This window comes from Thalassophryne amazonica, chromosome 2 (genome assembly GCF_902500255.1).
Source record: "Thalassophryne amazonica chromosome 2, fThaAma1.1, whole genome shotgun sequence".
Classification (NCBI taxonomy): domain Eukaryota; kingdom Metazoa; phylum Chordata; class Actinopteri; order Batrachoidiformes; family Batrachoididae; genus Thalassophryne; species Thalassophryne amazonica.
The window spans coordinates 82,079,903-82,092,126 of record NC_047104.1 but is presented as its reverse complement, the minus strand read 5'-3'; the positions used below and the strand labels follow the sequence as shown (position 1 = coordinate 82,092,126).

The 12,224-nt window shown below is 46.9% G+C and overlaps 1 protein-coding gene across 1 annotated transcript in view; it reads left to right on the top strand.

Annotated features, from left to right (window-relative positions):
- Positions 1–12,224, top strand: part of LOC117526478 (globoside alpha-1,3-N-acetylgalactosaminyltransferase 1-like) — a 61,464-nt gene that overhangs the window by 34,077 nt on the left and 15,163 nt on the right. The window contains exons 4-6 of the mRNA XM_034188551.1: positions 5,943–5,975; positions 8,738–8,872; positions 11,534–11,642. Coding sequence (XP_034044442.1) covers positions 5,943–5,975; positions 8,738–8,872; positions 11,534–11,642 — 277 coding nt within the window. The remainder of the gene's footprint in view (positions 1–5,942; positions 5,976–8,737; positions 8,873–11,533; positions 11,643–12,224) is intronic.

The following is a 12,224-nucleotide window of genomic DNA, read 5'->3' as shown; positions in this document are numbered from 1 at the left end:
CCTTAGGTCATTTTGAGTACCTGGTCATGCCGTTCGGTCTCACTAATGCTCCCGCGACCTTCCAAGCGTTGGTAAACGATGTCTTGCGGGACTTCCTGCACCGGTTTGTCTTCGTATATCTAGACGATATACTCATCTTTTCCCCGGATCCTGAGACTCATGTCCGGCATGTCCGTCAGGTCCTGCAGCGGTTGTTGGAGAACCGTCTGTTTGTGAAGGGCGAGAAGTGTGAGTTCCACCGCACTTCTTTGTCCTTCCTGGGGTTTATCATCTCCTCTGACTCCGTCGCCCCGGATCCGGCCAAGGTTGCGGCGGTGAGAGATTGGCCCCAACCCACTAGCCGTAGGAAGCTGCAACAGTTCCTCGGCTTCGCTAATTTCTACAGGAGGTTCATCAAGGGCTACAGTCAGGTAGTTAGCCCCCTGACAGCCCTGACCTCTCCAAAAGTTCCCTTCACCTGGTCGGACCGGTGCGAGGCCGCGTTCAAGGAGTTGAAACGGCGCTTCTCGTCTGCACCAGTTCTGGTGCAGCCCGATCCTAGCCGCCAGTTAGTGGTTGAAGTGGATGCCTCGGACTCAGGGATAGGAGCGGTGCTCTCCCAGAGCGGGAAGACCGATAAGGTCCTTCACCCGTGTGCCTATTTTTCTCGCAGGTTGACCCCCGCTGAACGGAATTATGACGTCGGCAATCGGGAACTCCTTGCTGTGAAAGAGGCCCTCGAAGAGTGGAGACATCTGTTGGAGGGAACAGCCGTGCCATTCACGGTTTTCACTGACCATCGGAACCTGGAGTACATCAGGACCGCTAAGCGTCTGAACCCCAGGCAAGCCCGCTGGTCATTGTTCTTTGGCCGTTTTGACTTCCGGATTACCTACCGCCCCGGGACCAAGAACCAGCGATCGGATGCATTGTCCCGGGTGCACGAAGAGGAGGTCAGAACGGAACCGTCGGATCCCCCGGATCCCATCATCCCGGAGTCCGCTATCGTGGCCGCCCTCACCTGGGACGTGGAGAAGACCGTCCGGGAGGCCCTGACCCGTGTCCCGGACCCCGGAAACGGACCAAAGAACAAACTATACGTCCCACCAGAGGCCAGGGCCGCAGTCCTAGACTTCTGTCACGGTTCTAAGCTCTCCTGTCACCCAGGGGTGCGAAGGACCGTGGCAGTCGTCCGGCAACGCTTCTGGTGGGCATCCCTGGAGACCGACGTCCGGGACTACGTCCAGGCTTGTACCACCTGTGCCAGGGGCAAGGCCAATCATCAGAAGACCTCAGGGCAGCTACAGCCACTGCCCGTGCCTCATCGCCCCTGGTCCCACATCGGCCTGGACTTCGTCACGGGTCTCCCGCCGTCCCAGGGAAAAAACCGTCGTCTTCACGATAGTGGACCGTTTCTCCAAGGCGGCCCACTTCGTGGCCCTCCCGAAGCTCCCTACGGCCCAGGAGACAGCGGACCTCCTGGTCCACCACGTCGTCCGTCTGCATGGCATACCATCAGACATCGTCTCCGATCGCGGTCCCCAGTTCACCTCACATGTCTGGAGGAGCTTCTGCCGGGAACTGGGGGCCTCGGTCAGCCTTTCGTCCGGGTACCACCCCCAGACCAACGGGCAAGCAGAGCGGGCCAACCAAGAACTGGAGCAGACACTACGCTGTGTGACAGCCGCGCACCCGACGGCCTGGAGTACCCACCTGGCCTGGATCGAGTACGCCCACAACAGCCAAGTGTCATCAGCCACCGGCCTCTCCCCGTTTGAGGTGTGCTTGGGGTATCAGCCCCCCTTGTTTCCGGTGGTCGAGGGAGAGGTCGGTGTGCCCTCGGTCCAGGCCCACCTACGGAAGTGCCGTCGGGTGTGGCGTGCTGCCCGCTCTGCTTTGTTGAAGGCCCGGACAAGGGCGAAGAAACATGCAGACCGGCGGCGGGCCCCGGCCCCCCACGTACCGTCCTGGGCAGGCAGTGTGGTTGTCCACCAAGGACATTCCCCTTCAAGTGGACTCCCCCAAGCTCCAAGAACGGTACATCGGTCCCTTCAAGGTTGTCAAAGTCATCAATCCCGCCGCAGTGAGGCTTCAGCTTCCGGCCTCACTGCGGACCCACCCAGTATTCCACGTCTCCCGGATAAAGCCCCATCACACCTCACCCCTCTGCACCCCGGGTCCGGCACCACCTCCTGCCCGGATCATCGACGGGGAACCGGCTTGGACCGTGCGCCGGCTCCTTGATGTCCGTCGAATGGGCCGGGGTTTTCAGTACCTGGTGGACTGGGAGGGGTACGGCCCCGAGGAGCGCTCCTGGGTGAAGAAGGGCTTCATCCTGGACCCGGCCCTCCTGGCCGACTTCTACCGACGCCATCCGGACAAGCCCGGCCGTGCGCCAGGAGGCGCCCGTTGAGGGGGGGGTCCTGTTGTGTGGGCCGCTGAAGAGGAGGTACTGCTGGCCCACCACCACCAGAGGGCGCCCTGCCTGGAGTGCGGGCTCCAGGCACCAGAGGGCGCTGCCGCCGACGAAGGCTGTCAGGCTGACAGCTGTCACCCATTACTAGACACAGCTGACTGCACTCAGGACGGAGTATATCAGCAGGACAGCGTCTCCACCTCAGTGCCGAGATATCGCCTTGAGATTAAGGTAACCTACTCTGCTAGTATATATTTTGAGGACTCTGATAAACCTTGCTAAACTATTTCAGGACAGCTGATTACAGAAAGCACCTTGCTTGGATAAGTACTCACCTTCCTGCTTCATTATTTCAAGAGGTGGAGGCGGCTTCTCCCCTCTCCGTCTACTGGGTGCTGTCGCACCCATACCTGTGTGTTTGTGCTCTTTCCCGCCAGCAGTACCGGATCCGACGAGCGAAGGCAGTGGCCACCTGGGAAGTCGGAACTTGGCGGTTCCAGTACTCCTGGTTTTCGGTGGCAGAGGAAATCTGGGTGGTTCCGGTTCGACGGGGACGGACGTCTCCTACCTTCGAGCCTGCCCACACAACACCAGCAGATTTCGACTTACAAAGTATTAATTGTTGTATTGGTTGTGCCCTGTTCACAACAGTAAAACTTGTTATTCACCTTTCTCTATTGTCCGTTCATTGCGCCCCCTGTTGTGGGTCCGTGTACCTACACTTTCACAACAGTTTCCTTTGTTTGCATTTTTAAAAAGCACCTGTATAAATAGTTTTTCTTTGCACAAGCATTTTTTATTCCCTTTGTCAGCCATGGTTTATTTACTCTTATCTTACTAATTTCTATTAATTTACAGTTTTTATTATATGATTTCATCAATATTTTCATAAATGAGTTATATGCTACATTAACATCACTGACATAAACTTCTTCCCAATTTTGATTTTTAAGATCATATTTTAATGCCTCTAAGGCTTTTACTGACTTGTCTCTTTTAAAGTTTATAACAGTTTTTTTCTTGTACCTATTTTTATATTTAAATATTGAAAAGACTGGTAAATGATCACTAACATCTGTCATCAAGATCCCATTCCTGATAATTTCATCTGTTCTATTTGTAAATATATTGTCGATTACCGTTGCACTTTGCGATGTGATTCTGGTTGGTTTTGTTATCAAGTGGAATAACCCCAAACTATACATTGAATTCACAAAATCACTTATTCTTTGGCAACTGGAGCTCTCTATGTTAATGTTAAAGTCTCCACATATAAAAAGCGTTTTGTTTTTAATTTGATTGAATAGCTCTATTATTCTATCTGTAAATTTCACAACACAAGTGTCTGGTGCTCTGTATACACAACTGATTAAAATATTTTTAGATGTTTCATGTACAAGTTCCACTGTTACAATTTCTATGTCATCCAAAGTTGTCATTTCTTCTACAATTGTACATATCAGATCTGCCTTTATGTACAGAGCAACACCTCTGCCCCTTTTATCTCTTCTGTTCACAAAATACAGCTCATATCCCTCTATTTGAACATCAGTCATGAGATCATCATTAAGCCAAGATTCAGTGATTGCAACAATATTAAATTTATTTTTAAACTGATTTAAATAATCTTTTATTTGCGACATTTTACAATACAAGCTTCGACTGTTTATATGTAAGAGTGACAGGGTATCTTCTGCAATTTTTTCACTATTTAGCTGTTCTACCGTATAATACTCGCAACCAATCGTTTTTAAGTCAAATATACTTTCATCAATATTAGTGTCTATGTCATATATTTTATCATCTGTTTCCATGTTTGATCAGATTTTTTTTTTTTTTTTTTTTTTTTGGTCCAATTACCAACAGACGTCATATTTGATTGTCTATTCAGGTCTGTATTTTGTAAGGTCCTCCATGTTTTTGATTTGTATACCGTTTGTTCCTTCTTTTACTCTAATCCACACCCTACAATTCCAGACCCATGTAGCAACAATGTGCTTCTGTTTTTTTAATAGTCTTGCTTCCCTAGCAATATCTGCATTTTTTTTTTGTTAAATGCTCATTTATATAGACACTTGTTCCTTTCAAATTCTTTGCCTGTCTTAATACTTCATTTTTATATTTTCTGCTTGTAAATCGTATAACAATATTAGACAGTTTATTTTTTCTATCTTTAGTTGGAACAGTATAGCAGTCTGATATTGTGTCTTGATGGATGTCAACACCATTTTGATATAAAAAGTTTGTAACTTGCTGTTCCAATGATTGTCGTTCTTCAGGTGGTGCATTCTCCCCACTGGTTCCACCAGAATCCACCACCCTTGCATATGTCCGATGCCTTGTTTCTAGTCCAGATATTATAACATCATCTTTTCTAGTGAATTGTTCAAGTTCATCTACACGTTGTTCAAGTTTCTTAATGATCTTGTCCTTCTCTTTAACCAGTTTTTGGAGTTCTTTAATCTCCACCGTCAGCTTGTCTAAATTAGACATGTCTTTTAATATCTGGTTTATTGAGGTCTTTATCTCCTCTATATTTTCCTCAAGTTTCTCCGTTTTCTTGGGTGGTGCCATGTTAACTATCGTGGCTTAGTATGGCCAGTTAATTGCAAAAAACAATTTTCACCCGTAACCTCCACCACCACAGGTCCGGTCACCGCACACCAACCCTCCCCGTTGCTAACCTCGTTCACAGGCGCCCCCAGCCTCGGTCGTAGCCGCTGCTAGCCACGGATGTAGCCGCCATCAGCCAGGAATGTAGCCGTAAGCGGCCTCAGATGTTACCGAATGAAGTTAGCATACAACAGCTGTGCCCAACACGGTTCCTGGAGAGGCCCTGTGCTGCAAGTTTTCCATGTCTACCTACTCAAATCACACCTGATTTTTATTTATTTATTTATTTATTTTAAGTGGCGTCTTCCAGCTCTTGATTGGCTGAGCACACCTGATGGAGTTAATTACCTGGGAATGGAACAGGGAGAGTTAGAAAATATGCAGTAATGTATGCCAGCTGGCATACAACATTAAATCTGTCGAGTTTCTCTCAGGGTGAATAGTGCAACAGAGATGTCTTCATTCTTTAGGATGTTTCACTGCACAACAAGTCTTATTATTCCAGGTGTTTGCAATAAAATATTCCGAAACAACCGACACAGTCTCCACTACCAGCCACATCAAGTGGAGTCACCTCTGACCTCAGCAACCATGCCCCCAAATTTACAGAACTTTACGGCTTCAAATGTCTTAAACTAAGAAGTCAGAAAAAATTCAACCCCTGTACAGTTGTCATGGAGGAGGAAACTATAGAGACCAAAACCTTTTTTTTTTTTGTACCAGGCTGTAGATGTTCATTTCTGGTCTAATGTTGGACATGTTAACATGGAGTCCTATGAGAAAATGCTCTGTTTTGGAGCCAGCACCAAGCCACCTCTCAAAGAACTGCACTTCAAGTATTGGTTTCAGGTTGTCACTTGATCCTACTTTCATGTTAGTATGCTGTGATCAGTTCTCAGGAGTATTAAAAGACAACTTCTGTCTTCTCTCCCAGACTGACCTATCCTCAGCCAAGCGCACTTCATGGGTAAGATATACAAAATTGACTACACGTTGCTGCACTGTGTGACTCGTCTTAAAATCATGCATTAATTAAAAAAAATAACTACAAATATAAAGCTTTTAAAACAAGAGCAATCAGAGATTTCTGATGTTAGCCAATTCAGATCCAGATCGCCTCCAAAATTTAATGGAGTCTTCCATACCCTAATATGTATCTGTGGTGACAATTTCATCAAAATCCATGCAGTAGTTTTGACGTAATCCTGCTGACAGACAGACAAATAAATAAATAAACACCAATGAGTTTATTATGTCCTTGGCAAACGGAAAATCTGCAATCACTATAAAGTAATGATCAATACTTGTATTCACAAACAGATCTCTGCACCAACAACATCTTAGCAGTGATAATGGAGACAGATTCAAATTGTCCTTGATTAGGGCCCCATCACACATAGTGCAAATTTGGTCAATTTCTGCATAAAGTGCGCATGAAGCAGGATCCGTGTGCAAAACGTGTAAAATCGTAGCTGCCTCGTACACCTGTTGCTACAACTATTTGCGCACACCAGCGGCTGAAAGACATAGTGTGCGCTGTGCGAGCCCATCGATCCCTCTCACGGCAAGTGTCGGCCAAATTCCAGGTGACACACATGAACATCTAACCCCGCACGTTTGACACTTAGGAAATGTGTAGCCATTCGTAGCCATCAGTAGAAGCTGATTTATACGATTAGCATAGCATAACAACTCAATATTACAAGGTGTGTGTTATGTGTCGGACGCAGCCCGGAGAACCGACCAGCGTTTGAAGGACCCAGTATGAAATAAGCAGAGCACGGTACAAAGGATAACAGAGTTTAATAAACATAACAGTGAAGTGATACGAAAACAACAAAAGAGTGCGCGGTCTGGCATGGTGGATTGCGGTGCGCTCCCAGCAGCGCTAACGGTCCAGAGCCAGAAAACTGTTCGGACCCAAGGACCCCGCCGACACCCCCCAGGTGGCCGCGACAAACCGAGTCTGTGAAAGAAGAAATCATTATGAGAGTCCACACTCAACACACAGAGAGACCACTCAAAGGTGTACAAACAGCAAACACTTCCTGGCTTAATTGCAAATCAGCTTCCCACCCTGCAGGCATAGAACACCCCATTCACAAAACTCCACTGCAGTGGAAGCTGATTTAAACGACTAACATACAGCTCAATATAATAAGGTGTGAGGGACACCACATTTACTGACTGTATAAATGTTAGTCACAAAACCAAACATACCTCAGGAAGTGTGCTGACGAGCGTGAGACCTCACCCCCTCCTCTTTCACAGACCATGCATCAAACCTGGACGTTCTCTGCATCCACTGATGGGAGATGGCTCTAGAGACGACGATCTCACCCGTCTGGTCACAAGGTCGGGTCTCTGGCCAATACACACTGTGTACTCCAGTCTTAAATGCCACCATGTTCCAATCCATGTAGATGCACTACAGCTGTGAGTCCTGACGAGCCGCAGGTGATCAGCCTCAGGTGATCAGGGTGAGGTCCTGATAAACTCCGCTACACAGCCACTCAGTCCCAAATGCGCACCACCTGGGAGGAAAACCAAAAGACAGAAACAAAAGACACACAAAAGCCAGCCAGGCACGCCAGCCACAACAGTGTGAGGGACACCAAATTTACTGACTTTACTTCATGAAAGTCACAAAAACCAAAATACCTCAGGAAGTGTGCTGAAGAGCGTGAGACCTCATCCAATCCTCTTTCACAGACTGTGGCGTCAAACCTGGAGCGGTCTCTGCGTCTGTAGTGGTGAGATTGTTCTCCCAATGTCGATCTCACACGTCTGGTCACAAAGTCGAGTCTCTGGCAAATACACACTGTGTATTCCAGGTTTAAATGCAACATGCCCTGATCAAGACAGATGCACCACAGCTGTGAGTCCTGATGAACTGCACGTGATAACAAGCCACAGGTGATAAGGGTGAGGTCCTCAAACTCAGCCCCATGTCAGCCACTCAGTCCTGAATGCATACCACCTGGTGGGAGAAACAGAAAACAAAAAGCCCACAACAGGTTTTTATTTTATTTTCCTCCACATCGGTGGTGTGATGTTGTCCACCTCATCCCATGGAACACAGTGCGAGCAGCTGCAGCAGCTCGTACTGTGTTCTTGCTTGAAAGACACTATCGCGTGCACAAACCGTCGCACCGGCATCGTGCACACTTGCCCATTAGTATGATGTTTCGTGGTGCATTCATACGAGCTCTACCACCATGAGTCACTCTGACGAGTACGCATTCGCACTATGTGTGAAGGGGCGCTAAGTTGTGATAGCTTGAAAATGTTTTCTTCACCTAGTGCCACCAACTCATTAAAACCAATTTAAAAATGACACAACAAAGTGCAATACAAAGTACAGTTGGCACAATGCAAACAAAATGTCTTACATTTTACTAAAAATGCCATAAGCATGTCACATCGGGTGTGGAAGCCTGCTCTGATCCCACATGTCACTGCATCACAACAGAACCAGCAAGACAAACAACCAGATAATCTCAACAGAACATGTGCCCTCTTCCTACAGTATCTACTGCAGCCAGGTGTACATAGCAAGTTGCATTCTCAGCTCTGTTTTAAGTTTTGGAGTAAATTATAGAGAGTATTACACTGTATCAGAACATGCATCATATTGCAGTGTAGTGCAATGCGCCCCATGTACTGTGATGTGTATTGTGTCATGAGGTTCTGTTCAATATCCAGTCTCACTCTCTTTGATCTCTCCAGACGTACTGATGTGAACTCCGTGACAAACTGGAATGCTCCATTGGTTTGGGATGGAACCTTTGATCCAGTGGTTACTGATGCAATCTATAAGAAAATGGATCCCAGAGTCGCTGTCCTGGTGTTTGCTGTTGGGAAGTAAGTAAAGCCAAATCGTGTAATGCTTCCTGGGGATTCCAGCGTGTTCCCAAGCCAGCTGGGAAATATATGATCTTTCCTGAGTGTCCTGTGTCTTGCCCGTTGCCTCCTCGCTGTTGGACATGTCTACAAGACCTCCTTAGAGAGGCGACCAGGGATCATCCTCACCAGATTCCCGAACTGCCTCAACTGGCTCCTTTCCATGCGAAGAAGTAGAGGCTCTACTCCGAGTCCTTACTGGATAATCGAGCTTCTCACCCCTTCCAGGAGTGCAAGACCAGATACCCAATGGAGGAATGTCATTTCTGCTGCTTGTATTGGCAATCTTATTCTTTCAGTCATTACCCAACGCTCACGACCATAGGTGAGAATAGGAGCATAAACTGACTGGTAAATTAAGAGCCTTGCCTTCCAGCTCAGCTCCTTTATCACGATGGACTGGTACAACGTTCGTAAAATTTCAGATGCCACCCCAAACCATCTATCAATCTCCCACTCCAATTTACCCCCACTCGTGAACAAGACCCCATGATAATTAAACTCTTCCACTTGGAGCAGTAACTCTGCCCTGAGCCAGAGGGGACAAACCACCGTTTTCTGACAGAAGACCATGGTCTCAGATTTGGAGATGCCGATTCTCATCCCAGCTCCTCCACAGTCAGCTTCAAACCTGCTCAGTGCACACTGGAGCTCACCATCTGATGGAGCCAACAGAACCACAACATCTGCAAAACGCAGAGATGCAACTTTGAGGTCACCTAACTGGACACCCTCCAATCCCTGACTGCGCCTTGAAATCCTATCCATGAGCTGACTATCACAAAACAGGACTGGTGACAAGGGGCGGCCCTCACAGAGTCCAAGTCCCACCGCAAACAGGTCTGATGTAATACAAAGTATGCAGACACAGCCCCTACTTGTGTCATATAGAGACCAGATCACACATTGCAGCAAATCCGGTACCCCATACTTCCACAGCACTCCCCACAGGACCTGGTCATATGCCTTTTCCAAGTTCAACAAGGCACATGTAGCTTGGATGGTCATACTCCCAAGGCCCCTCCAATATCCTTGCAAGGGTAAAGAGTTTGTCCACCGTTCCATGACCAGGACGGAACCCACATTGCTCCTCTTGAATCTGAGATTTGACTGACGGGCTAAGTCTCCTGTCTAGTACCCTGGCATAGACTTTCCTAGACAGGCTGAGAAGTGTAATTCTTCTATAATTGGGATACGCTCGGCAGTCCTCTTTCTAAAGTTGACCCCCCCCCCCCAATATGCCAATCTCGTTATACTGTCCCTGAGTTCCATGCATTGTTGCATAAGCATGTCAGCCATGACTGCCCAACAACATACAGAGACTTCAGCAACTAAGGACAAATCTTGCCCACCCCTGGTGACTTGCCCACAAGGTGTTTTTTTTGTTGTTTTTTTTTTTGGCTACCTCGGTGATGTACGCTTGGGTGATGGAACCAATTCTGCCTGAGTCAGTAGTGTTGAGATCCTCAGTGTTCTTTCCAGCACCTGACAATAGCCACAGTCCAGTTTAGCAGCTCTCCTCCCCTGCTGAACACATCCTGGGTCAAAAACTGCCTCCCTTTCCTGAGGCACCTGACAGTTTGCCAGAGCTGCTGTGAGGCTGGCTGAAAAGTCATTTTCCATAGCCTCTCCTCCCATGAAAGAGTTTTTGCCTCAGCCACCACTAAGGCTGCAGTCCTTCTGGCCTGCCGATACCAGTCTGCTGATTCCAGAGACCTCTGTGCCAACCAAACATGAAAGGCCTCCTTCTTCAGCCTGATGGATTCCAATTACCCCTGGAGTCCACCAGCGTGTTCTTGGGTTGCCACCATAACAAGCACCAACAACTTTCTGGTCACAGCTCAAAGCAGCCACCTCAGCATTGGAGTCCTTGAACATAGACGACCCTGTTTCCATGTCCCTGACCTCCATCCGGATCTGAAAGAAGTTTCTTCGGAGGAGCAAGTTGAAGACCGTCCAGACAGGCTCTTCCACTAAACGTTCCCAGAAAACCCCCACAACATGTTTCAGTCTTCTATGTTGGCTCAACGGCTTACCCTGCCATCCGAGCCTATTCATCACCAGGTGGTGATCTGTTGACAGCTGTGCCCCTGTCTTCACCTGAGTGTCCAAGACACATGGTTGCAGGTCTGATGACACAATTACAAAATCTATCATCAAGGTTTGATCAAGGGTGTTCTGTCTCAAATGTACTTAAGAACGCTTTTGTGCTTGAGCAAGGTGTTTGTTATGGACAATTCATGCCCAGCACAGAAGTCCAACAACAAAACACCATTCGGATTCAGATCAGGGGGGCCATTCCTCCCAATCACTCCCCTCCAGGTTTCTCCATTGTTGCCCAAGTGAGCATTGACATCTCCCAGTAAGAACTAAGGAGTCTCCAGCAAGTACATTTTCCAGGATCCCACCCAGTCTCCAAGAAAGCTGGATACTCTGAACTGCTGTTTGGTGCATATGCACAATCAGCAGACAAAAAAAAAAAGATTTTAAAAAGATTTCAGTTTGTCCCAGAGAATTTTTAGATTTCAAAGTGGCCCTCATTGTTCTTAAATCTGGGAATGGGTTAGTTACGGTGTTAGTTTTCCATATATTGTCATGTCTTCCTGATATTTTTTGAACCAGGTACACGAGATTCCTGAAGGGCTTTCTGGAGTCGGGGGAAAAGTATTTTCTGGTTGACTTCAGGGTTATTTACTACATCTTCACTGACAGTGAACAAGATGTTCCCAAAGTGAGTTGTTTCTTAATTAAGTCATACGACATTTTTTCCCTGAGCCGACTGTATGGCTTGTCTGAAGAAATTAGTTGATTATCTGCATGATACGAAAAAGTAATGACATTTTGGCTCTTACCTGTAACTGAAAATCAAATCCATTGTCCTTCTGGGTGACAATTACTCTACCATTTGAGCAGTAATCAGTAAAAATAATCATAAAAATAAAAATAATAACACACACACGATTTGTTCTATCTTTCTTGCAAGTCTGCTGTTTTTGTTGCTGTTGCAGTTGACGAACTGATTGTAGTTTAATGTCAGACTAATGGGAAAGCTCAAGGGGGGCACTCAAGAGAGTGTGTACCTTTGAAAAAGATGCAGCATCAAATGAACTCCCACAAATATTGCCATCATTTCAATAATGTCCAATCCACACATTATTCTGTTGAAAAAATAAGTTAAATGCCAAAAATAAATGAGTAAATACACTCAATCTTGCACTGTTGGCAAAAGCTCCTCTGGTACCCAGTAGGCTTCCTTGAAATGAATGTGTCAAAATTTTGCATCCCTAACTAACTCAAATAATATAGTCTCGAT